A 27200-nucleotide genomic window follows, 5' to 3' on the forward strand; every position below is an offset into this window, starting at 1 on the left:
ACACATTCCCTTTGAAGCAAAACTATACAAAATAATTAAAAACCTGCATAGTTTTGTAACAATAACCCAATAACCCTTCAGAGTAGTGATTTTTGAGCTCCTACTGTGAATATTGATGATAGATGAGAGGTAAGCCTTGATTTACCTTACAGGCACAGTGTGGATCACATTCAGCAAGCAGGCTCAGCTAGCAGATACACAGGCCAAGCTTCCTCTCTCTTGCAGATAGCACTAGCCTAACCCTCCCTTTCTGTTATTTGCCCTGATTATCTCTTCGGTGTCTCTGTTACTAGAGACAGATTTTCCCTAACAACAGGTGGTGGAGAGAGGAGTGAGTCAATGATCCGTAAATATGCCTGGATAACATGGATACAGCCTATAGCCTAGGATTTCCCAGGGTTCCCTAGGGATTCATCCAACTTCTTTAGCCACCAGTAATCAAATGCAGAGTGTTCTGGTTCGGACAAACCTGAATGTGCTCGAGATTTGCTATACATAATGTAGAGTCACCAAAAGCATAAAAGCAATACAACTTTTATGGAAAACTTAGTTTGATTAATAAAGCACCATGTGACGTCCTTCCATATAAAACTACCGATCCAACGACATCCCGTCACCATACAGTTAACACACATAAAGTCGCCTTTGTGTCTATTTCTGTTTTTGATGGTGATGATGCATGAACCCGCGGTCCGGTTGAATTGTCGCCGGAGTATCTATCGCTCTCCGGAAACTCCCTCCGTAATACACTTGTCCTCCTCCACACAAAGCCCTGCAATTTTCCTGTACGCCCCGTCACCTGAGATCATCGCTTCCTCGCAGAGGCCACTGGGGAATGTTTAGACCTTTTTGTTTAGTTAACAGGAAAATTACTCTTGTTGGACAGACGCGGTATTGAAGAGACGACAGTCATTATGCGCCGGGGGCTCAGGGCTCCCTGTAATAACCGCGTGCCATTTTTATATTATGTAAAATTGCAAAGAGAGCATATATTAGTGTCAGTCTGTCAGAGGAGGCTTCATTTTAGATTGTCTGTTCTGCTCACTAAATACCGTTCATTTCGCTTTCATATCATTTCACGCTCGCTGACATCCCATCCCCGACGCTGACGCTTTGTCCTGTTGCCGTCTATAATTGATAAAGCAGCCATAAGGACTTGGAGGAAATCAAAATGTTTGCTCTTCTCCTGCATATTCAGTGACTTATGCTTTTGTGCGTTTTTTTTTTTCTTGTTTTGCTGTTTTTTTTTCTTCTCTGACTTTATTTCATTGCCGGCAGCTTTGATTCACATCAGATGGTTCGTCTTTTTTTTATTTTTCCGTGGTTCGTACACATCTTGAGAATAATGCCTGGTATAGATTGTAAGCCCTCGCGGGCAGGGTCCTCTACCCCCATGTATCAGTCTGCCATTTGCCTTCATGTATTGTGTTTTTGATCTTGTATTGTTCTTGTTTGTTACCCCCTTATCTCTTGTATAGCGCTTTGGAATTAAAGTAACCTGTCACCCCCCGTGCCGGGGTGAAGGCTGCCCGACCCCCCACTAGAGCCCCGGATACTTACCCCATCTCGCCAAGTCCCGTTCCTGGAGCCGGTCCCGGGACAGAGATATCCCTGTCTGAAGCCCGGCGCACACGCTGCAGAGATGAGTCTGACGCCCATAGAGAATGACGGCTCCATTCATTCTCTATGGACGTCGGACCCATCTCAGCCGCGCGTGCCTGGCTTCAGACGGGGATATATATGTCCCCGGACCGGCTCCAGGAACGGGACTTGGCGAGATTGGGTAAGTATCCGGGGCTCTAGTGGGGGGTCGGGCGGCCTTCACCCCGGCACAGGGGGTGACAGGTTACCTTTAAGGGCGCTCTATAAACAAATAATAATAATAATGAGGCGGTTTACGGTGCACCTATAGTTTTGTCTTTTCCAAAAATCAAATTAAAGGGGTACTCCAGAGAAAATACAAATTAGTTTGGTTTTTTAATCAACTGGTGTCAGAAAGTTATACAGATTTGTAAATGACTTCTATTAAAAAAAAACTCAGGTATTTTAGTACTTATCAGCTGCTGTACGTCCTGCAGAAAGTGATGTATTATTTCCAGACACAGTGCTGCCTCCTCTGTCCATGTCAGGAACTGTTCACAGCAGAATTCCCATAGAAAACCTCTCCTGCTCTGCACAGTTCCTGACATGGACAGAGGTGGCAGCAGAGAGCACTGTGTCAGATTGGAGAAAATACACCCACTTCCTGCAGGACATACAGCAGCTGATAAGCATGTGTTCATGATCATGATCATTGAACATAGTCTCAAACTGACTTCTGTTTCCCAAGACGCAGAATCATTGCGGTATTAGGAGAACGCGGAGGATGGCGGTGATGGGACGGCTATAATACCCTCCACACATACAATATTAGCTAAAATTTACCAGCTGAAAGGTGAATACATTAGAAAAGCCTTAATATATTAATATATTTCTACCATGAGGCAGCAGAAAACTTCATAATAGTAATTTGTAAATCACCTTTGGGTCTATTGGGGAATACGAATTCACGCTTACTTTCCCGCAGAATGCGTCGCACAAATCCACATATTAAGTAGCATGGAAAATATTGTTTTTTTACATTTTTTTCTTAAAAGAAATAATCCCTATTTATGTTATGGGATATATGACATCCTTAGAGGGATGTAAACTACTGTGTTCTGGCAATTCATTCTAATAAAACCCTCAAATAACAATGCAGATGCATCATGGGAGCGGTAGACTAGACTATCTCCCCACCAGGCTTATGTCACAATGATGCGTGCGGTGTAACAGCTGCTCATGAATGTAGCACAACAATAACACCTTGTCATACAATATTGAAAAAGTGGCGCACAGGCTTAAAGGGGTTATCTAGGATCTTGTCTTCGGTTTAAATGAGGTTTTTCAGCTTGGTTCCATTAAAGTGAATGGAGCTGAGTTGCAAACACACAACCTGAGATGCTGTATATAAAAAAAAAGTAGCTATTTTTTTCCCCTAGGCCTGGACAACCCCTTTAAGGCCCTAGTACACAGCCCAATCAATTGTGAAGATATCGTAAAAATGGACGGAAAGAGACCATAAACAGAATGATACAACCATCTGAAGATATGCTCATAAATATAGGGGACACTGAGCACTGCGCATGAGTCCTTCCAATTATGTACATGTTCTCAGTAGTCCTTGATATTCATGAGCAGTCATGCCATCGGCTGACCCACTGTTGATTGGCAGCTGTCTGCCTCTACTGTGTAAGAGTAGCCTGAAAAAGCAGCACAACATGGCCCTTGTGGATATCAGTAGAACAACTGCACAGAATGGTGTAAGTCATTGCTTTGTTTCCTTTAAAATCTACATATAATGTCTATATATAAAGTATTTAATGGGGTAAAACTTTTTCTTTCAGATCAAATAGTTTTAAAAAGTTACATAGATTTGTTATTTACGTCTATTTTAAAATCTCAAGTCTTACAGTACCTATCAGCTGCTGTATGTGCTGCAGAAAGTGGTGTTTTCTTTTCAGTCTGACACAGTGCTCTCTGCTGCCACCTCTGTCCATGTCAGGAACTGTCCAGAAAAGGAAAAGTTCTGGACAGTTCCTGACATGGACAGAGGAGGCAGCAGAGAGCAGTGTGTCAGACTGGAAAGAATACACCACTTCCTGCAGGACATACAGCAGCTGATATAGATTGGAGATTTTTAAATAGAGGTAATTTACAAATCTATATAACTTTCTGAAATCAGTTGAATTGAAAGAAAAAAAATATTCACTGGAGTACCCCTTTAACCCCCAGACGACCCTGGACGTACCGGTACGTCCTGAGCTATAAAGCGCGCTCCGGAGCGGAGCACGCTTCATAGCAGGTGGGGGCCGGCTGCAATCAGCAGCCGGGACCTCACCGGTAATGACACGCTGCAGCAATCGCGCTGCCGCGTGTCATTAACCCCTTAAACGCCGTGATCGCGGCGCGGCCGCAGCGTTTAAGTGTAAGTGACAGGGGGAGTCCCCTGTCACTTACCGATCGGGACCCCCGCAGTGTGACTGCAGTGGTCCCGATCGGTAAAACGGGCCGCCGGAGGTCTCTCACCTGCCTCCATGCGGTCCGATCGGCGATCTGCTACACTGAGCCTGCACAGGCAGGCTCAATGAGCAGATCGCCGACAACACTGATCAATGCTGTGCCTATGGCATAACAATCATTAGTGTAGAAATCCAAGTATTGTATGTACAAGTCCCCCAAAGGGACTTCAAATGTATAAAAAAAAAAAGTTAAAAACACCAACACACTACCCCAAAACCCCTCCCCCAATAAAAGTTGAAATCACCCCCCTTTCCCATTATATAAATAAAACATATAAAAATAAATAAATAGATAAACATATAATATACCGTAGCGTGCGTAATTGTCCGATCTATTAACTATAACATGCGTCATTGCGAACGGCGTACACGAAAAGAGGGAAAAAAAGTGGGCGGATTACCGATTTTATGTTACATTATATATAAAAAAAATAATAAAAAGTGATCAAAACGTCCGATCTTCACAAATATGGTATTAATAAAAACTAGAGATCATGGCGGAAAAAATGACACCCCATACAGCCCCGTAGGTGAAAAACTAAAACCGTTATAAGCGTCACAATAGGCCCATTTTATTAATAATTAATTGCCAAAAAAAGGATTTCATTAAAAAAAAATATATAACATTAGAGAATCTGTGTAACCCGCATATGGTTGTGTTCGGGCTGTACTATAGAATAATGGTATCATGTCGCTGTTACCATATACTGCATTACGTAGACACAGGAACCCCCCAAACGTTACCATATTGCATTCTTTTTTACGATTTCACCAATTTATATCTTCATAAATAATATATTTGGAATTCCATCATACATGTGATGGTAAAATGAAAGACGCCATTACACAGTACAACTATTCCTGTAACAAACAAGCCTTTACATGGCCCTGTAGATAGAAAACTGAGAGTGCTGGAGCTCTTAGAAGGGGAGGAGGGAAAAACGAAAACACTAAGATCAAAATTTGCGCGGTCCACTGGGTCATTTTGGGCCTGGTCCTTAAAGGGTTAAGCAATGTAAGCACATCCGTCATATGTATGATTGACAACTGCACATACTTTCTGTGTATTCGCCTGTGGTTTATTCAGTAACTTACTGTCAAGTAAAAAAACAAAACAAAATATAATACAGAAGCTTGTTTAAAGTGAAGATACATAATGTAAGAGGTGGCGTCTAGGCGGTAGAAAAAGAGAAGAGAAATTAATACTGTTAATTCTACATCCTGCAATAAATAAGATCTGAATCATAGTACAAAATAGAGAACAAAATTTCTGTGCATTCACATTACAGGTAAGAAGAAATAATACAGACAAAATCCATCTGGAGATCCATGAATAGAACATGCCGCCCGGCGGAGGTGCCCCCTATAGTCCGGCCGCTCCTCCCTCTGTGGGGGTCTCTGTAGTTATCCCACTAAGCTATATGGATGACGCACAGCAGGGCCGGCCGAAGTATCAGATATAGAAGAACTGAATGTAGTCACTTACCCAGAGCTGGAGAGTTGGCCTTGGTGGAAGATGGAGTCGATAAAAAACATACCCACTTTAATCTTAAAATAACCCCTTTAAATATTATACATAATGTGTGATTCTTTAAATGTACATGGGGGGGGGGCTTTGCATTGAGCAAGATACAGTATGTTATCCGTATTCTGGGGGTCAGTGCAATTACAGCAATATCAACCTATATAACTTCATTTTACCTTCAAAAAAATTATAACTTTTTCATAAAAAAAAAAAAAAAAGCTTAAAGGGGTAGTCCGGACAGATTTTATAATTATTTTTTATTAATACATTGCTTTGCTAAAGTTGTATTACTTTGTAATATAACTTCATGAATATAAATGGATACTTTTTTTGTTTCTTAATCTACTGGACGCTGCGGCCGTAAGGGGGCGACACAGGTCTCATTGCTTCCACCAAGGTTTGTGTCGGGAACTGCAGGGCTGTCTAAGCCCTGTCAGCACTACTGGTACACAGCATAGTATACATTTATTTTAACTAAGTTTAATTACATAGTAATATAACTTTATTTAAGCAATGCATTAACAAAAATGTGCTGGGACTTTTTCATCACTTTTTATAATGATAGATAGATAGATAGATAGATAGATAGATAGATAGATAGATAGATAGATAGGAGATAGATAGATAGATAGATAGATAGATAGGAGATAGATAGGAGATAGATAGATAGGTGATAGATAGATAGGAGATAGATAGATAAATAGATAGATAGGAGATAGATAGATAGATAGATAGATAGATAGATAGATAGGTGATTGATAGATAGATAGGAGATAGATAGATAGATAGATAGATAGATAGATAGATAGATAGATAGATAGGAGATAGATAATAGATAGATAGATAGATAGATAGATAAATAGATAGATAGGAGATAGATAGATAGATAGATAGATAGATAGATAGATAGATAGATAGATAGATGTGACACCATTTTGGTGTTAACATTTTTTTGTTGCTGCTGTTGTTTACTCCTTTTATTTAAAAAAAAAAATGGGAAAGGGTGTGATTTTTATTAGAGGAAGATTTTTTTTGATATTTTAATAAATCAGATCAGTTCAATCGGTGCTCTGCTAGTACAGCCTGCTTAATAAGATCTAATTTCGCAGCCACCGGTTGCCATAGTAACTAATCGTCACCCTGCGATCATTTTGACGATCAGGTATAAATTTCAGGCACAGCACCTGTCATTAGCTATTGATCACGGCATTTAGAGGGCTAAATCACTGATATCAGGGACACCGGGGAACTGATACTGACTGGGTGGGAAGTTTTTGTTAGACATGAGCAATTTATGGAGGAGCTGGAGTAGAGGAGTCAGCAGTATGGCTTATGGACTCCGCAGCCCAGGTAAATGCATGCGGTAGCAGTAACACAAGACAGGTACTATTACGTAGATCTAGTGACATATTCAGCTCTGCTACATGTGTGTATATATCAGTACCTATGTATACAGAACTTTAAGTTTTTCACCTTTGTTGGGTTCAATCATCTCCGCGCTCCGATACAGATGTGAACAGAGCTTAAGGCAGAATTTTTGCAATGGTGAAATACAGAATCACTGAATGCATAATAGTATGTGACCTGAGTAATCTGAGGAGAATCTGATCACCTAGGCGCTCATTCATTACCTCAGACAGGGATTGTACAGACATAGGGTAACATTGAAAAGAGACCGTAACATAAAGTGCAAGTTTTCGATCGATGTATGTGTCTTCTAAGACCCTGTGCGGCTAGATTGTGAGAGGTGGGTGGTGTTAGGAATACCAGCTTAATAAACTACAAGAAGATGCCTCCATTTTATTACCCCCAGATAAACCAGTGCAAAATACATCCAACTGCTGATGATGCTGAAACCCAGTAGTAATACACTGCAATGGAACTGGACTCTATATCCACTCTACGTCTTCACCTAGAAGAGTAACACTATGGCCCCATTCATGTCCGACTTCAAGTGGATTTCTGCATAGACTTCACATCTACAGATGTGTCCATTCTCACCTTTTCATTAGATAAGTGATGCAATGTGGTTTCTCCCGCCAGTCTCCTACCATAATAATGGGAACTGTACATTTTTGGTAAAAGGATACCTTTGCCATGTAGCTAATATAGATGTCTCTCTGTGGTATATATTATCCATAGACTCACACGGTATCCCATGTATAAAGCCAAGGGTGCAGCTGAAGGTTCACAGACCCTGACACAAACATTTGGCTTGGGCCCTCCCCCATTTATGGTCAATAAATACATATATATATATATCCTTTTGTTGGCGATATAAGCTGTCTCAAGTGATGAGAATCATTGGGGAGATAAGTGCGGCCCCTGTAGACTTATGTACCTGTCCGGGCCTGGAGTTGAAGCTCCAGACATAAGCAGTCAGCCTTAAAGAGGTGAGGGAAGTGTCCAGGCTTCTCTGATTTATGGGCTGGTCACTGCTTCAACCCCTGCCTCCCCTACAGTCACTGTATACTGTGCAGTATACTTTTATTAATGTGATCTTAATCCATGTAATAGTAAAAAGGTCTGCACTATTCCATCCAGAAGAACAATGGTAACCACCCAAGCAGAGGCAAGGCAAAAAGTTTTAGGTGACTGGAGTCTATGGATGTTTACTGTATGATTTTTTTCAATGCATATGGCAGCCTGACCATAAAAAAGGGCAACCTTAGACTTAACAACCTACGCATGTGCCAAAGAGCCTGAGCCACTGCGATAAGTCTGGTGGATGCTTAGACTATGGCCTTATTTCCATGTTCTATGCACAGTCCGTCTATACAGACAGTGTGCAACGCAACGGATTATCCAATTATCGGAACTCCTGGATTATAAGAACTCCCCCCCCCCCCCAGTTTATAATGCCGGGAGTTCGAAACAGTTTAAATTGTTGCAGTACTGTACTGACACAGCTGTGGCTGTGTCAGTACAGTACCTCAAATATTTAACTGTTTCGAAGCTCCCCGCATTATAATGATACATGATGCTGGGAGTTCCGATAGCCCGTTCCATTGAATACCATCCATATATTCCATATATGCAACTGAGAACCTATATGGAGGGTATATATATGGAGGGACCTATATCCAACCTATATGGAGGGTATATATATGGAGGGACCTATATCCAACCTACTGTATATGGAGGGACCTATATCCAACCTATATAGAGGGTATATTATATGGAGGAACCTATATCCAACCTATATGGAGGGTATATTGGTTTGCTTCAGATCTTTGGGGTGCACAGCTACTGTATGCATTCAGATATCTGTATTTAACACCTGTAGTTTTAAGACTTTTCACTTTGACATAAAAAAAAACTATAAAAAAACAAAACAAACTCAATGACTGTTGTAACAAAAAGAACGTGAATAAGTCCACGGGGTAAGAAGATATTATAGGCACTGTATGGGGGAGCTCTGCGGCCGTGTTACTAGATAATACTTGTATGATTTCTGCTTGGCATAGTAGGGTATTGGCTTAGAAGAGTTCTCAGTACATCTCACACACTGGCACGTCCAGGCCAATCTCGCCCCGTCCACCACTGGGGCGGCAATGCTACAACAGTACATTCCGGAAGCTTGAGTCTCCCGCACTGAGCATGTCCATAGGTTACAGGAGACGGTGGAGAAATCTACCATTGCTCGGTGCCAACAGAGTGGATTAGGCAATGCCGGCAAACTTCAGAAATATTTCCAGTGTTAGAATGAAGAACATTTACATCACTCGTCTTCTTCTACATATGTGGATGGAAACCAGCCGACCTGCGCGACAAAGGACAGGATGAAGAGTCACATTATACATAGGAGACATGCCGGCTGGAAACAATGTCAGAAGGATTGTGCTGCTGATCACACCATACACATGGACGCTCAGCTCAGCAGAGGGTTCAGGTGTTCTCAACTGAGAAGCAGCTTAGGTGAACAATGGGATCAGGCAGGTAAAGGAGTACGCCTATGCTGGGTTCACACGGAACGATTATTGCTCGAATTTTAGCGATAACGATCACATTTCAGCAAGAAGCAACGATCAAGCAACGAGCGAGAAATCGTTCATTTTGATCTTTTGTCATGTTCTCAAATCGTCGTTGGTCGTTCGCTAAAAATTCGCAGATCCCTTGGTGTATACAGTCTTTCACCGATTCACCCTATGTGTGAGATCTTAAAACGATCGCAATAACAATTTTTCTTACGATTTTTCTAACGATTTATTTATCTAAACGCTGATCGTTATAAAAAAACAAATAGTTGCTTAAAAATCATTAAACGATCGATGGGGCGAATTATCGCTTCGTGAAAACGCAGCACAAGGGAAAAAAATTACTTTCAAATCAACTGGTGTCAAAAAGTTATATGGATTTGTAATTTATGTCTGTTTAAAAATCTTAAGTGTTCCAGTATTTATCAGCTGCTGTATGTCCTGCAGCAGGTGATGTATTCTTTCCAGTGCTCTCTGCCGCCACCTCTGTCCATGTCAGGAACTGTCCAGAGCAGGAGAGGTTTTCTATGGGGATTTGCTACTACTCTGGACAGTTCCTGACATGGACAGAGGTGGCAGCAGAGAGCACTGTGTCAGACTGGAAAGAATACACCACTTCCTGCAGGACATACAGCAGCAGATAAGTACTGGAAGACTGGAGATTTTTAAATAGAAGTAAATTACAAACCTGTATGCCTATGGGGGTAAATCAAGTAAATCAGATGAAGAAGCCATAAGACACGAGGCATGTATCTCTCTTACCTTGCCATTGGACTCTCCTCTCCACCAGCCATTGGTCCCAGACTTGGTATAGATCTTTACCACATCCCCTTTGAACAGGGACAGCTCCCTCATGTCTCTGGCACAGAAATCATACCGTGCAATGGCAATACCTAGAATTTTGGGGTTGAGGACTGAAAAAACATAATGGAAAGAATTTATAACAGGTAAAAAAACAACAACACAGTATCATATAAAATGAATGGGGGTGGGGTGTAAAATGGTTAGAAAGAAGAGGATTAATCTGTGAGGTGATGGACGGTGAAAGAAATGGTTATTGTTATGTCTACAGATTATTCGGGAATACAGTACAAGGACTAAAATTTTCCTATATATAGTGATATACATACTCAGGAATGGGGAGATGTATTAGTATGCGGCTTTTGAGTGGAAATGTTGATATTTCGGGCCCCTGGACTGGACTTTGTTACAATCCTAATGTTCCATTGTTTTCTTTGTGTGAATAATAGATTACATACAATGCACAGACAGTCCTGCTGAGGGGTCTGGACTGTGCTCGTACTATTATACCGTGCACACTGTTCTGCTGGATGTGAGGCCTTGGAGGGTGGAGGTCTACCATAGAGATGATCCCTGTGTCATGCACCGCCCCTCAGGCCTCGCATTAGCTATAACACGGAGGATCAGGTATGTCTGCAGGGTCCCTAAGTCCCTGAGCAAATCTCATTTGTTTATGTGCAGTGAGTCCATAGACATAGAATACGGCTTCTATGCACCTAGGATATAATATGAGTGGAGTGATCAGTAGCAATAAATATCATTAATATCATTAACCATTTCAAGGAAAAGTCTGGCAAAGTTTTTTTTATTAAAGTATTGTATTGCCCCTCAAAAGTTATACAAATCACCAATATACACTTATTACGGGAAATGCTTATAAAGTACTTTTTTCCCGGAACTTACTACTGCATCAAGGCTTCACTTCCTAAATGACATGGTGATGTCACTTCCTGGATAAACATGGTGATGTCACTTCCTGGATAAACATGGTGATGTCACTTCCTGGATAAACATGGTGATGTCACTTCCTGGATAACATGGTGATGTCACTTCCTGGATAACATGATGATGTCACTTCCTGGATAACATGGTGATGTCACTACCTGGATAAAAGGGTGATGTCACTTCCTGGATAAAATGGGGATGTCACTTCCTAGATAAAATAGTGATTCACTTCCTGGATAAAATGGTGATGTCACTTCCTGGATAACATGGTGATGTCACTTCCTGGATAACATGGTGATGTCACGACCCGACTCCCAGAGCTGTGTGGGCTGCGGCTGCTGGAGAAGATGATGGCAGGGGGATGCTCCGTGTCCCTCCAGTGCCCTGTGTCCCTCAGTGTCCCCCTGCCATCATCCTCTCCAGCAGCCACAGCCCGCACAGCTCTGGGAGTCGGGTCGTGACATCACCATGTTATCCAGGAAGTGACATTACCATGTTATCCAGGGAGTGACATCACCATGTTATCCAGGAAGTGACATCACCATGTTATCCAGGGAGTACTCCTGACGAAGTCACCGCAGGGTGACGATACGCGTGGGGTTCTTTTCCGGGGGTAGTAGCTCCATGACCCTTGATCGATTTAGGCACCGACATCTATCCTGTGTTGCTCTGGGTGATATCTCTTTAGACATACATTTTGATATCTTTGTAGTGCAGTACCTTGGTCTTTTGTTTTGCCGATATTTGGATTCATGTTTCCATCATTATGGTTTTTGATTATATTTTCTGACTTAATTAAGGCTTTATTTTGTTTAACACTGTTTCTCTAGGCAACACTGTTTTTTTGTACGCAGTGCCTAGGGATTTGACTTCTTTATTTTTTGACATCTTAAATATATTATATTTGGGTCATGTTAACAATATTATTTGTTTGCTACCCCCCGTAGGTCTGATACCCAATACTGATTGTGTGGGTAGACCGTAGACTCGTATGTTCCTGACTGGAACTTTTTTAAGTGTTTTTAATTGTATTGTGTAGTGTTCTATATGAGTATATTCAATAAAAAAAAAATTTTCTATTTTTTCATAAATTATATGGTGGAGTGCACTCTTTGACTTATGTCTAGCTCTTTGTTTCTTTATGGTTTAATATGATTGTTATCTAGACATTGAGTGGCACCCCCGTAGTTTCATGTAGTATTTGGTTGAGCCACCTGTCTTCTTGTGTTCATGTTATCCAGGGAGTGACATCACCATGTTATCAAGGAAGTGACATCACCATTTTATCCAGGAAGTGACATCACCATTTTATCCAGGAAGTGACATCACCATGTTATCCAGGAAGTGACATCACCATGTTATCCAGGAAGTGACATCACCATGTTATCCAGGAAGTGAAGCCTTGATGCAGTAGAAAGTGCAGGGAAAAAAAGCTCTTTATAAGCATTTCCCGTAATAAGTGTATATTGGTGATTTGTATAACTTTTGGGGGGCAATACAATACTTTAATAAATATTTTTGACGGACTTCTCCTTTAACTGATTCCGTACTAAAAATTCTTTGTATAACAAGTGTTATTCTGAGCGTCCTCTGAGGTCAGGATGGTTGGAGGGACCCCGATATGATCACAGAGCGCTCTGGGGAACATGATTTTCAAGGTTTAATGTGGATCAATATTAAATGATCAGTGATCGGTGATCTTTTCACCTATTACACTAGAGGCTGGCGCACGTATTTCCGGAGATTTATGAGCCCACGCATCGCTGCTAGGAAATCATGCGGCTATGAAGGTCAATCCAATAATGGCCGTGTGATGTTTACAGGTGTTCATACATGACGGATCTGCATGTTGCTGACACAGGATTTCCAATTTCCAATTTATCATTGGATTTTGGGTATGTTCACACCTTACACAACTGATTCTGCACCGAAACAAAGCAGAGTATATACAACCAGTTGCAAAAATCTGCATGTGTAAACATACCCTTAAAGGGGTACTCCAGAGGGAATAAACGGTTTTAAAAGATCTTCCAGTACTTATCAGCTGCGGTATGTCCTGCAGGAAGCGGTGTATTCTCTCCAGTATGACACAGAGCTCTCTGCTGCCACCTCTGTCCATGTCAGGAACTGTCCAGAGCAACAGCAAATCCCCATAAAAAACCTCTCCTGCTCTGGACAGTTCCTGACATGGACAGAGGTGGCAGCAGAGAGCACTGTGTCAGACTGAAAAGAATACACCATTTCCTGTGAGACATTCAGCAGCTGATGAGTACTGGAAGAGTTTTTTTTTTTTTTTTTTTTTTTAAATAGAAGTCATTTACAAATCTCCATATCTTTCTAAAACCATTTGATCTGGACTTTTTTTCTGCAGAGTACCCCTTTAAAGCAAATTTCAGCACAAAAATGGGCCAAATTTGATGCATGCGAACATATTCTGACTTGCCAAACTCAGGCAATCAGCATGGCTTTTTTTGCCTCATATTGGTTGTGTGGCAGCCACTACTGTGATGCTGTACCCATAGTTTGCATAGGGACAATATCACAGTAGCATAATACAGATGCAATTTTACATCCTTATTACAGTCCCTTCTCCACCATGTGTCTGATGACCTGAGGTCGTCATTGGTCTCACCATCAGCCCTGGACTTGTAGCCATAACTTGTACATTATTCATTTAAACCTCTGCTCAGTCTGAGCTTAGGAGTCCAGTGGGCAGAACCACTAAGTGATTGACAGCTTTCCATGTGTGAATGAGCAAATAGATCTAGCTGTCAATCACTGACTAGGACTGCCCACTTGACTCCTAAGCCCCAAGAAGAGGCTTATGTACGTTTAAACACTATGGGGGAGAATTATCCAACATGGTGTAAAGTGAAACTGGCTCAGTTGCCCCTAGCAACCAATCAGATTCCACCTTTCATTCCTCACAGACTCTTTGGATAATTTAAGTGGAATCTGATTGTTTGCTAGGGACAACTGAGCCAGTTTCACTTTACACTGTGTTTAATAAATCTCCCCCATTGAATATAAGAATCTGCTCGGCTGCTCCTGACCTATAACATGATGATCAGACTACATGTAAAATGTCATAGGTCCCCTATAAACTATACACATTTTTTTTATAAGTGACAGGACCAGTGTCCGCCTAGATGACTGTATGTACTGTATGCAGCTAATAGAGACTGGATCCCATGATTGGATGGAGAATATCAAGTTATGGGACATAAAATTAACAAATTTTATCAGGTGGTACATGGTCTGTGTTTCCAATATTAACCCTTTCAATCCTCGGTAATAATAGTGGTTAATTACATTATCACTGATATGCAAATTAGCAAGAACACGGACTCTCTAGCGCCACCTATAGGTAGCTATCCAATGTTACCACAAACATCTTTATACACGCCCCCTTTTATGTAGGCTACTTCTTCCTTTAGTAGTAGACTCAGTTTGCTAGGCATCTAAAATGGGTCAGACATTGACTTACAGAGTAGTTACCAATAGGGGGCTCTAGAGAGACTGTTTTTTACCTCCTGGAGAGCTAATTTGCATACTTGTTTCCCATAAGTCTCTATACACCATCTGTCTCTCTTCAATGAGAAACGCTACCCGGTTCATTGTATCTGAGTCCCTGCTGTTTCCTGATCTGGCGGCGGCTTTGAGGTGAGAGTGAGGGACATGCAGGAGGTGAAGAAAGCAGTGCCATAGCTACCTGACCAGAAGGGAGCAGTGGAGGGGGGCACAAAGCTGTACTCAGGCGCAGTAACAAAAGCAAACCCACACAGCACAGACGTTGCTTGGAGAGAAGACAGACAAGCAAAGACCAGAGAGTCACTACCACGTCACAATGTCACTGAGAAATAAAACCATGACATCATTGAGCAGCGCAACCGCTATAACAAGTGCCAAAGCCACACACAGCGCACGGTGCAGGGAAGGGGGGCCGTGCCGTTAGGTAATGCAGAGTGAATACTATCCCGATGCCATAATATAGCATACAGGGAATGGCCATACTTTCTGAATCTAAACACATGTAACATTCCGTGAGGATCATTTTCTTTCATTTACCTAAGTACTGTATGTGTTCAGAGCTCCATTTTCCCAATACAGAGCTCCAAATCTTCTAAGATACAGAGTTATATAATAAAAATTCAGGCTGCCACCATATTGACCTTAATAATGAATCAGTATGCAATTAGCTTCACGGCTCCCTCTAGTGGTGGATAAAGGCAGTGAGAACGTTATTCTGTAAAGGGAACCTGGTAGAAGAATATCCCTCCAGCAAGACCAAAGGTGATTGGTGTCCCCTTGACCTATCAGCTATCTTACAAGCAGTGTCAGCAGTTTGGAACGTGAATAACAGTGAATTCCTCGTAAATTTCTGTTTACAGGGGTACTTTGGGCAGGGTCCTTTTTTAATATATGCCCGGGGATGGGTCATTTGAAAATAATGAAGTGCACTTACCTCCCTGGCTCCTGCGGCACCACTGGCATCTTCTGTGGCACCAATCCGTCCTCTGGTTTGGCCACTTCCGCAATCTGATGTCATGGTGTTGCAGGCCCGTCCAGCCAATCAGCAGCTGCAGTGGTGCCCCACCTCCTTAGCTGATTGGCTGGACGCACCTGCATCATCACAGCCAAAGGACCCAGAAGCAGGACGGATCAGTAAGATTCCAATGGTGCCGCAGGAGCCAGAATGGTAAGAGCAACCCATATATAAAAAATGGCCCCCGGCCGGAGTACCCCTTTGAACTGGGCATTTGGAGCTCGATACCAGAGAATAGAAGATTAATAAGCAATAAATATATATAAAATAAAACTAACTAGAAAAGATTGTTGGACCTTAAAGGTTCACTTTAAAATAAAAATAAAAAAATCACCAAGTGTCTGGCAGCGGCTTTTGTTTCTTCTGTTACATGGAGTCTGAAGTGTCTGAGCCCCTTATAGTTACTGGTGATTTTTATTTTTTTTATTTTAGAGGGATAATATCATTCTTTAGTCGCTGAGCTGTAGGCATGCTGCGACAGACAACGCTAATCCTATCACATCCATCATGCAGTAACAAAGGGCGTAAAACTAGAAGCAATTTTTTTTTGCCCTCCAGATCATCACATAAACCAGGTTTTTGTTCACAATGTGCTGAGAAGAGATGAGCGCAAACGGAGCATGCTCGACTCCAATCATTCGGCATACGATTACCGGCGGCTGAAGAAGATGGATGCAAGCCTATGGAGTCGTGGAAGACATAGATAGAGCCATAGGCCATAAGCTGTATCCAGATTTTCCTGGACTCCCTAGGGTGGCATCCAATCATATGCCGAACAATCGGACTCCAGCATGCTCAAGTCCTAAGGAATCATGGATGGGGAAAAAGCAGCAGGTGCTGGATATCATACGGTATATATATATATATATATATATATATATATATATATATATATATTTGTTTGTTTTCCCTCAATAATCAGCTGTGAATTTTACCCTTTTCCATGTAAAGGAGTCAAATCTACTGCAAAACTAGATTTATGGTAAAATTCACAGTCAGTTTTGCATCAGATTTAAAAATATTTAAAAAATTATAAAAAACAAAAAATTAAAAAATAAATAGAAAAAAAGCCACAAAGACTCTTTTGTTTCCCCAGAATTGCACAGTATTTGAGTATTTGCCTAATCAAGATTTAAAAATATTCAAAAAATTCTAAACATAAATAAATAAAATTAATGAAAAAATAAATAGAAAAAAAATCCATGAAAACTCTTTAAAAATATTCAAAAAATTATAAAAAAAAAATAAAAAAATAAATAGAAAAAAAAAATCCACAAAGACTCTTGTTTCCCACAAAAGTACAGTATTTGAGTATTTGCCTAATAAAACCAAGTAAAGGAAAGATGACGAACTCTCCTTCCAATGGAATCTGATTCCACTTTACAGTGAACAAATATGCGGCCTAACATTATGACTGGTGGTGTGTATCCGCAGCCTTAGGCCGTATTCACACATGCACGAAGAAGAACACAGCATGAGGTACTATTCCTCCCATCAATGGGTCAGACACCATAACCGAACCCAACAGACCCCATTATAGGTCCATAGGATCCCCTGGAAGCTGTTGATGTCCATCATGAAATGGATCCAACAATCCTTGGTTTTCCTTTTTCTTCTTCTAAGGCAGAAGAAAAAAAACTGAACTGATCCCACAGGTGTGAACACGGCCTTACAGAACAATAGTGAACAAATACTTACACATTCCCGATGACCGGTTACTTGCTTGTCCGGCCTGATTCTCTGAAGCGTTATACGGGAACAGAAGAGTTGTGTCCAAACTCCGGAAACCTTCTCGGAGAGACTGATGCTTATAATATTCCACAAGTTCCTGTACAAAGCAAATAACAGAACCTATAATGTACAGAATAATGGACTCCCTCTATAGCAGATGGGTGACTAGATTTTGAACCTAAAATCAACTAAAAACACAAAAAAAATATCCAAACTGAGTGTGCAAAACAAGCAGTTATAGGACTAAACAGTCTTCCAGCTGCTGTATGTCCTGCAGGAAGTGATATATTCTTTCTAGTCTGGAGAGCAGAAGACATTTTCTATGGGGATTTGCTGCTGCTCTGGACAGTTCCTGTCACGAACAGAGGTGGCAGCAGAGAGCACTGTGTCAGACTGGAGATAATAAACCACTTACTGCAGGACATACAGCAGTTGATAAGTACTGGAAGTCTTGAGATTTTTTTAAATAGAAGTAAATTACAGATTTCTGGCACTAGTTGATTTAAAAGAAGAAAGGCTTCATCACTAAGGCCATTTGGTCTTTAACAACAGCAAAAAAAGAGACCACATGCAGGAAGTGATGTCAGTTGGCCCAGTGGAGATGAATGATTGAATGATGATTGGCCATCGGCCGTGCACTGTTGCAGATGAGTAGACTAACTGATAAAAATTAGAGTTCAGGCGAGGAATCCCGCCTGTCTCAGTAAGTTAGTGTGAGAGTTCCACCGCGGAATTCCGCCTATGGTTCTCAGTGTGAACATACCCAAACGCTTCTTTATATTGTTGTGGATTGTCTCTTCTTTTTTTGATGATTATCTGGTTGGGATAATATCCTGGGTCGGGTTTAAAGGCCAGACATTGGTGTATAGGTTGGCAATTCATAGAGGAAACTGGAGAGGCAGAATTCTTTCCTTTGGAAGAGAGCTAATTTGCATATTATTACCCATGAAGCATTGCCATCAGCTGGATCTCCTCAATGAGTACCCTGCAGGGTATGTTATTAGAGGAACCTGATCTTAACATGGTCCCCATTGTTTAATCGTACAGGTTATATGACTGATCCATCTACCTCTGACGTTATAAAAGTTCATATACACTTAGTTTAGTTTGTTTTGATCTTCAAATATTTTTTTCCAACAATTATCTTTTTGTTTTTCATTTAAATTGCAAATCCGACAGCATTAAAGATAGGGGAAAAAAACAAACGTCTGATGTGATTTATTTCGGTTCGGGTTTTACAGAAACAATCTGAGGGTGTGTAAACTTTTTATATCCGCTGTTTATCCTAAAAGGCTCCATACATATCAAAGCAAATATATATATATATATCTCCCGCTATATACAAGCCGTATATTTAAACTGTAAGTGAACTAATTTATTCTTCTATTCCAATTATACAAATATATTGTTCTACTTTTATTGCTATGTTTCGGGGTTGTAAAACACTATAAAAAGCCATTACAAAGAGGCACAATTTGGAAAGTTTATGGGGAAAATTAAATCTCTTTCATTATTATGTCTCCTAAAAGTCACTTCTCTTTCATTCATTTTAGCTAAAAAAAAAAAAAAAAATGTAAAAAGCAGAAAAGCACATTTTTTTTTGCAGATCATAAAGCAAAAGCATCGTATCACAGCGGCATCTGTGTAACCCTATAAAAGCTGTACTCACCTCCCCGCTATCCCTCTGCTGCTGATCCAGTGGTCACAATTATAACCACCAAACTGCTAGACCAAGAAGGAGCTTTAAAGGGGTACTCTGGCAAAAATAATTTTTATTTCAAATCAGCTGGTGTTAAAGTTATATAGATTTGTAATTTACTTCTGTTTAAAAATCTCAAATCTGCCAGTACTTATCAGCTGCTGTATGTCCAGTAGGAAGTGGTGTATTCTTTCCAATCTGACACAGTGCTCTCTGCTGCCACCTCTGTCCATGTCAGGAACTGTCCAGATGCTACTGCTCTAAACAGTTCCTGACATGGACAGAGGTGGCAGCAGAAAGCGCTGTGTCAGACTGGAAAGAATACACCACTTCCTGCAGGATGTACAGCAGCTGATAAGTTCTGGAAGAGTTGAGAGACAAATCTATAGAACTTTTTGACTCCAGTTGATTTAAAAGAAAAACTTGCCACCGGAGAACCCTCTTAAAAATACACTCCTATACACCCACAAATAACACAGCTCACATACGTGGATAGAAATACACGTACTGTATAATAACTTAAAACAACATTTATATGATATATATATAGAGCAACAAGAGTCCGCAGCACACCAGCATGTAGTTAAGAATGGTTTATTCCACCAATAAGGATACAACGTTTCAATTCACTCCAGAATTCACTCCGGCTTGAAAATGATTCTGGAGTGAATTGAAATGTTGTATCCTGCACCTTATTGTTGGTGTTGGTGTGCTGCGGACTCTTGTTGCTCTGTATTCCGGGATCCTCTGCCAAAGGACTTTCTCTGCTCAGCACCCTCTACTTTAGCCTTGGATGTGCATCTGTTACCCTGCTTTGAGGGCACCCCCTGAGGATACAAACCAGTGAAACATACATGCAGCGTCATTTTTCTACAATACTGTCATTTTCCCTATGCTCTGGCACCTTGTGGTTGGTTATTTGTTGTGTGATGTTGGTTTATGTAATCACGGCTATTGATTATATGCACTCGCACTTTACAGTTTGATACTGTTAGATGTAGATTACCATGGCGGTGACTATAATGTATAACCAGTGATTGTAGCTTGTATTTGCGTATGTGACGTGTTAATTTATCATATATGACCTTGTGGCTGCTATGTCTTGTATCCTCTTTTAGCTCCAGTTTTTATTGTTATTATAGTTACATTCATAAGGTGTATTTATATCCTTATATGTGAGCGGTAGGCAAATTTACAGGTAGTGAATGTAAACCTGCCTGGTATATACATATATCTATCCTAAGATAATAAGAATGGAAATAGGGCAGACTAGATGGACCCAGTGGTTTTTTTTTGTCGACAGTCTTCTATGTTTTTATATAAAATTTTTTATAACTTTTTTCAGACCACATCTTTTGATCATTTACCACTGATCGATGACAACCAAATATCCATGTGCAGATACTTTCCCCCTAAACCTGACATTTATGGGTTGCACACAGAGGCTATGTTCACACTACGTATATTTTCGTAAAACTATGGCCGTTGTTGCCAATTGCAACAACGGCTGTGATTAATATGAAAATATACGTTACCTTGCCGTCTATGGATCTCGGTTGGAGTGTATACACATAGTATACTCTCCGGCCGGAATCCCTAGTGGCACCGCGAGAAACTGACGTCAGTTTTCTACGGCCGCTATTCACTGAATAGCGGCCGCAGAAAACCCTGTCAGTGCACACAATGGAGCATGCGGCTCTGGCCGCACGCTCCATTTTGAGCAGCGGGGAATTCAGATGTGGGTGCGCACAGATGTGCCCGCATCAGAACTCTACGGCGCTAAAGATCATCCGGCCGGTACTGCAGTACCGGTCGGGATGATCTTTTTTGAGACTGGCCGTTCCATGATCCAGCCGGGTCATGGAACGGCCGGTCTCATACTACGTGTGACCATAGCCAGAGTCTGTATTCTTCTGTGGACAGCAATACTACAGATTCCTAAACCAATAGATATAAAACTGTACAAGACCTCAGTGACCTATGATGGAGCCTCAGTGACCTATGATGGAACCTCAGTGACCTATGATGGAGCCTCAGTGACCTATGATGGAACCTAAGTGACCTATGATGGAGCCTCAGTGACCTATGATGGAATCTCAGTGACCTATGATGGAGCCTCAGTGACCTATGATGGAGCCTCAGTGACCTATGATGGAATCTCAGTGACCTATGATGGAGCCTCAGTGACCTATGATGGAGCCTCAGTGACCTATGATGGAATCTCAGTGACCTATGATGGAGCCTCAGTGACCTATGATGGAACCTCAGTGACCTATGATGGAACCTCAGTGACCTATGATGGAACCTCAGTGACCTATGATGGAACCTCAGTGACCTATGATGGAGCCCAAACTACCACAAGTAATTCCCACCATGTCATACACTGAATTCTTGCTGATCTCCTTAGTTAACAAGTCATACGGCTTTCGAGGCGAGGCAAGATGCTTTTGGGCAGAAGGAGTTTAACAAACAATAGATCAGTGTGACATTTTTTTTTTCGCGGAGGAGCGGAATCAATGCTTACCATTAAACTTTTAAATTTCCTATTTTCTGCAATGCGAAAAAAGCCATCTCTGGTTAATATCTTGATGTGCTTGACTTCATTGTTGTACCTGCGGGCAAGGCATAACTTCTGAATATAAATTTGCTTTTAATCAGCCAAGGATCAATAATTACCTGCGGGCAGGGCCCGGAATAAGAGTAAACAGATTCATTGCCCAGGCCGCCACTATATTCCATCCACCACCGGCCTGACAACTCATTAACACAATAGATTTAGCTGGGTGAAGAAAAAGACGCCGTGTGTTTTCAAAGGATCGGGTAACAAGTTCGTAATTATATCCAATTAGTTCCTTCTATACAGAGCCATTAAATGCACATTATTTGTGGCTACGGGCTACTACCGGTGGTTGGAGGGATACGGCCAAACGTAATGGGTGTCAGGTCATTTAGAACCTAAAGGCTGGACCTGCAGGTAAAGTAGGAATGGTTTCACACACTGCAGTTTTTGATACAGTTAAAGCCAGGAGACCCTTGAAGAGGTTGTCACAGTATCTGGGATGCCATATAATGTACTTACATTGCACCCTGGTGTGCATGCCAACATTGAAGGGGGTTGGCCATGTCACAGGGCATGCACCACACCTATCGTGCAGTGGTCAATTAGATATTGCAATCTTGGCAACATTGTGAAGTCATTGGCCACAGCATGCACGTGTTGTTCCCCCCAGCATGCAGTAGTAGAAACATGGCCACTTTCTTTCAGAGACAGCACCACGTCTCCAGTTCAGGTGCGGTTTGCAATCAAGCTCCAGTCACTTTAATGGAACTGAGCAGTAAAAACCTGCCCAAGCTGGAGACAAGAGTGGTGCTGTCTCTGGAAGAAAGTGGCCATGTTTTTGTGGAACTGGATAACCCCTTTAAGCAGCGAGCAGGCTATCAGGCCATGTTGACACAAAGCCAAACATGGAGCACCAGAAAGCCAGGTAAGTACGATATATAACTTCTCAGATACCAGGACAATGCCCTTAAAGGGTTATTCCCATTTGGATATTTATGGCATATTCACAAACAACTGATAGATGTGGGTCCCAATTCTGAGGTCTGCCCCCACTGGCTTGGTTGCAGCTGCTAGAGGTGGTTAAGAAGTCAAAAGAGCTACTTTCTTGCAAAAACAGCACCGCCCCTGTACATTGCGTAGGGTCCGAGCCTGGTATCCAGCTCAGTCCCATTTACTTGTATGCTGAGGAGTGAACTCAAGTGCCAGGCACATCCTGTCTGGTGTTGTGTCTGGATAACAAGAAAAAGGGCTCTTCTCTTCCAATGACAGGCAACTAGTATGGAGGCAGTCCCCTACATTGCTTACTTTGAGTTTTTCATCACTTAGCAGGAACAGCTCCATGCATTGGTTAGTGGCTGCACCTGGTAGTACAATGGGACTAAGCTGTAATACCAAGCAAACTACAGAACTGTGCCTGTGAACATTGAATGGCACATGACATTGGCCAAGAACAGGCCATTAGCCCTGGAATGCCCCTTTACATATTTTCCTTGTAGGACCAGCAACACTTTCTTAGTACACATTGGTACCTAAGATCTGAGGATGACTTACTTAATACTGATTGCATATTCCCTGATCTCCTTTGTTCTGTGTCGGATGAGGTAGGTACTGTTTTCTCTATTCATCAGCTCCACCTCTGCTTGCACCCGCTCCATAGCCCCCGCATACCTAGAGAGGGAACAATCCATTCTACAGGTTATTGTGATAACAACAACTTGGTTCTAGCCTTTTACCATTCAGCCTAATGTATACAAAGGTTATCTACACAGCATTATGGAGTTCTTAGGTTATTTTGGTTCCTATGTAGATAATCGTCCGATTTGGCAACAGGAAACAAGAGGAAGCTTCCCATTAAAGGGGTAGTTCATTAAAAAAAATTCTTTCAAATCAACTGGTTCCAGGCCAGCAAGAGCCAGAAATGTGTACTTTTGTAATATACTGTATTTAAAAATCTCCAGTCTCCCAGTACTTATTAGCTGCTGTGTGTTCTGCAGAAAGTGGTATTCTTTCCGATCTTGAGAGCAGGAGAGGTTTTCTATGGGGATTTGCTGCTGGACAGTTCCTGACATGGACAGAGGTGGCAGCAGAGAGCACTGTGTCAGACTGGAAGGAATACACCACTTCCTGCAGGACATACAAGGCTGATAAGTACTTCGAAGACTTGAGATTTTTTAATGTAATTAAATTACAAATCTCTGGCACTTGCTGGGACCAGTAGATCTGAAAGAAAAAAATTGTGAGCTACCACTTTAAATCCTAATTTTCTGGAGAAAGAGGTTGCAGATACAAGAAAGATTATGTAATAATAATGGACTGAGGAGGAGGTGGAGAATCACTGTGCTAAAAATAGAGACTCTATGGAATATGGAGGAATCACAAGAATCATGCACCTCAAATTGCTCTAATTATGGGTCAAATATATGGAAGTACAACAAAAGATACACCCAACGCCATCTCCGTCATAAACCATGGGGTCACTAGTTGTCAAGGAAAGTTAAAGACTAAACTCAATGTACTCACCATGGCTGTCCAGAGTAATCTACTGGCTTTGGCATCTGCTACAGAAGAAGAGAAGGGTAAGTGATCATGAATCAAGTGTCCATTCTTAGCTCTCCATTAATTTTGTTAACTATTCCAGTTTCTCGTGATTCAAAGTGAATACAGTCTTGGGACACGTTAGAAAAAACCCTTGACAGGCTGCAATTCACATGTATACACACAAAGTATAAACACCAACCAACAGAGTGTGATAAAATCAGGCTTCTTTTCTCCTTGATCCATCTAGTAACAATCATGTTGGGATATTCTGAGCCAATAAGAAAGGTAAGGAAGGTCGCATCTGTAAATCGGGATCGATCGACTAAACGAGTCTAGTTTAGTCTTTATATACAAGTTTTAGAGTAGGCGATTCTCATGCCACATTAGGTTGCTAAATCATTGGCCAACAACCTTATAATTGACTCCTTTATTACCTCTGATGTAACTTTTGGCGGTCAGAACATAGTCCATTTGTGCATGCAGTAAGAATAACACTGGCGTTGGGATCTGCAGCTTTGAAGCTACGGGTACCTATGGGCAGGTTCACATGTACAACCCTGCAGATAGTTTCCCTTTAAGAATTTTTGGGCTAAGAAGGCTATTATGAATAATGATACTTACACATGGGCTTGGTTTTACTGCATCACTTGGAAAAAAGCCCAGCTCTCCGGTGGTTATATTTTTCCCCTGGAAGATAATAAGAAAAACATTTTTTTTTAATCCAAAAAGGAAAAAATACAACTTTGCATATTACAGAATTTGGTATACAGCAACTCCATAATAAAATATACATGCGGCCATCCTTTTGATTATATCCCTCAGGTCCATCCCCGGAATATATATAAAATGCATACGGCATATTCCTTTTGGAATATTTTACAAGAGCAAAGTTGGGCTAAAAAGCTTGGAGGGGAAGGGGGTAACCGATTACCTTAAAGTGTCACTGTCGTGAAATTTTTTTTTGCAGAAATCAATAGTCCAGGCGATTTTAAGAAACTTTGTAATTGGGTTTATTATCCGAAAAATGCATTTTTATCATGAAAAAGCAGTTTGAAGCTCTCCCCCCTGTCTTCATTGTTCTCCTATGGAGAGAGCTAAACAAAAGACCAAAACAGGACAACAAAGAGTTAATCTACAAATCCCTCACCCGTTATCTGTTCTGACCATCACCAGTGACCTGTCTGAGCTCGGATTACAGCTGTCACCCAGCTCCGTGCCTGTAATCCTCTGTTATCTGCTTTCTGCTGCCGGCTAACTCCCTCCTTCCTCCTCCCCCCTCCCCTCTCCCTAGAGCAGACAGGGGACGTCTCCTGCAACAAGTCACAATTTTCAGATTTTTCAGAGTGGATGAAAAAGAGGAAGGAGGGGGGACCTGGGAAAAGGCTTTTTACATGCAGATAATGGCAGATTTGGCTAATAAACCCAATTACAAAGTTTCTTAAAATCGCCTGGACTATTGATTTCTGCAAAAAAAAAAAATACGACAGTGACTCTTTAAAGGGAATTTGTCACTAGGTTTCTGGTGCCTTAAATGAGGGCAGCATAAATTAGTGACAGAAATGAAGAACAGATCGGTGTATTGCTTACATCATTCTATTCATCCATCCTCCTAATATGCAGGAGAATATGATTCTTGCCACGCCCTCCAGCTGCTGATTGACAGTTGACTGCCTATACACAGCATAGATAGATAACTGCCAATCAGCAGCTGGTAGGCGGAGTTTTATAATTCTATAATTATAAAACAGCTGGACAACAGCTACCAAAAGGCGGGATCACTGGATAGCCCTGGGGTCCTCACTCATGCCCAGAGTTTCCAATACAAAACCATCTGCCTCGGCCAGCCAGGGCTGAAGTAGGTGAAACAATGGAGGGCGCCAATCTATCAGATTACACCGCATAGATGACACATCAGTACAGACAGCAGTGGAAATCTCCAGTATACAAGATTCCTCAGGAATAATCTCCGATTCTACAATGCTTCAGTCATCTACCGCCCACCTACCTGCCAGAACTGACTGAGAGGATCGGCCCGTATAAGCTCGATGGTGTCTCCGACCTGCATGGTGAGCGGAGGGCCGTTATTTACTGGCGGTGCCGGGTAACCATTGTACGTCCTAATAACTTGCAGCTTTGGTAAACCTGTTCAAAGATAAAAAGAAATGAAACATTATAAGAAAGAATATTCCCCACGACATTGTCAGATATATAGACGACATTTTTACTTTTCCCACATTAGTACATCCATACCCCAATGTCAGCCTACAAGGAAACTATTGTGTAAATAATGGTTCCCCATTATGGAGTCCATCAAACTTCCAAAAGTTTTATCACCTGGCCTTGTTGTTTCTTAGGCATATACTTGTTAGGCATCTCACACCACATGTTGTTGATACAGGCAGTTTAGCAATAACCGTGTTGGGTTAACAATATCTATATGGGAACCAAGCCAATTGTTTAGTTTCAAATAAATAAAGTAAGCGAAACAAATCCCGTTTGGCTCATCTCAAGTATCTTTACTTATATTGATCTTTAGTCCACCACGGACGCCAACGAGCCCCAACCAGCCAGATCAGTGCTCGTTTGCAGTGGACGTAAACGTGTAAACGACTACAGTATTGTTCATGCGGCCATTAGCATTGTTACTGGCTACACATCTACTGTTTAAGTCTGTACACATAGGCCGAGCTTGGATGAGCTTTTCTAGGAATGCTCGTTGCCAATAATCACCCCGTGTAGAAGAGCCTTAGGACAACAGCAGCTCCCTATGGGATGACC

At 41.5% G+C, this 27200-nt stretch overlaps 1 protein-coding gene across 2 annotated transcripts in view; it reads right to left on the reverse strand.

Moving 5' to 3' along the window:
• Positions 1–8571: 8571 nt before the first annotated feature.
• The window catches only part of VAV3 (vav guanine nucleotide exchange factor 3), a 142095-nt gene continuing 123466 nt past the window's right edge, over positions 8572–27200 (reverse strand). The window contains exons 20-27 of one of the 2 annotated variants that reach the window (XM_069967533.1): positions 26428–26564; positions 25044–25109; positions 24405–24439; positions 23436–23552; positions 21849–21936; positions 17593–17722; positions 10365–10516; positions 8572–9388 (exon numbers count right to left, since the gene is read on the reverse strand). In XM_069967533.1, coding sequence (XP_069823634.1) covers positions 9347–9388; positions 10365–10516; positions 17593–17722; positions 21849–21936; positions 23436–23552; positions 24405–24439; positions 25044–25109; positions 26428–26564 — 767 coding nt within the window. In that variant the 3' untranslated portion in view covers positions 8572–9346. Of the gene's footprint in view, positions 9389–10364; positions 10517–17592; positions 17723–21848; positions 21937–23435; positions 23553–24404; positions 24443–25043; positions 25110–26427; positions 26565–27200 lie in introns of both variants that reach the window. The other variant, XM_069967532.1, reaches the window with a different exon arrangement.

The sequence above is a fragment of the Dendropsophus ebraccatus genome, chromosome 4 (assembly GCF_027789765.1).
Source record: "Dendropsophus ebraccatus isolate aDenEbr1 chromosome 4, aDenEbr1.pat, whole genome shotgun sequence".
NCBI lineage: Eukaryota > Metazoa > Chordata > Amphibia > Anura > Hylidae > Dendropsophus > Dendropsophus ebraccatus.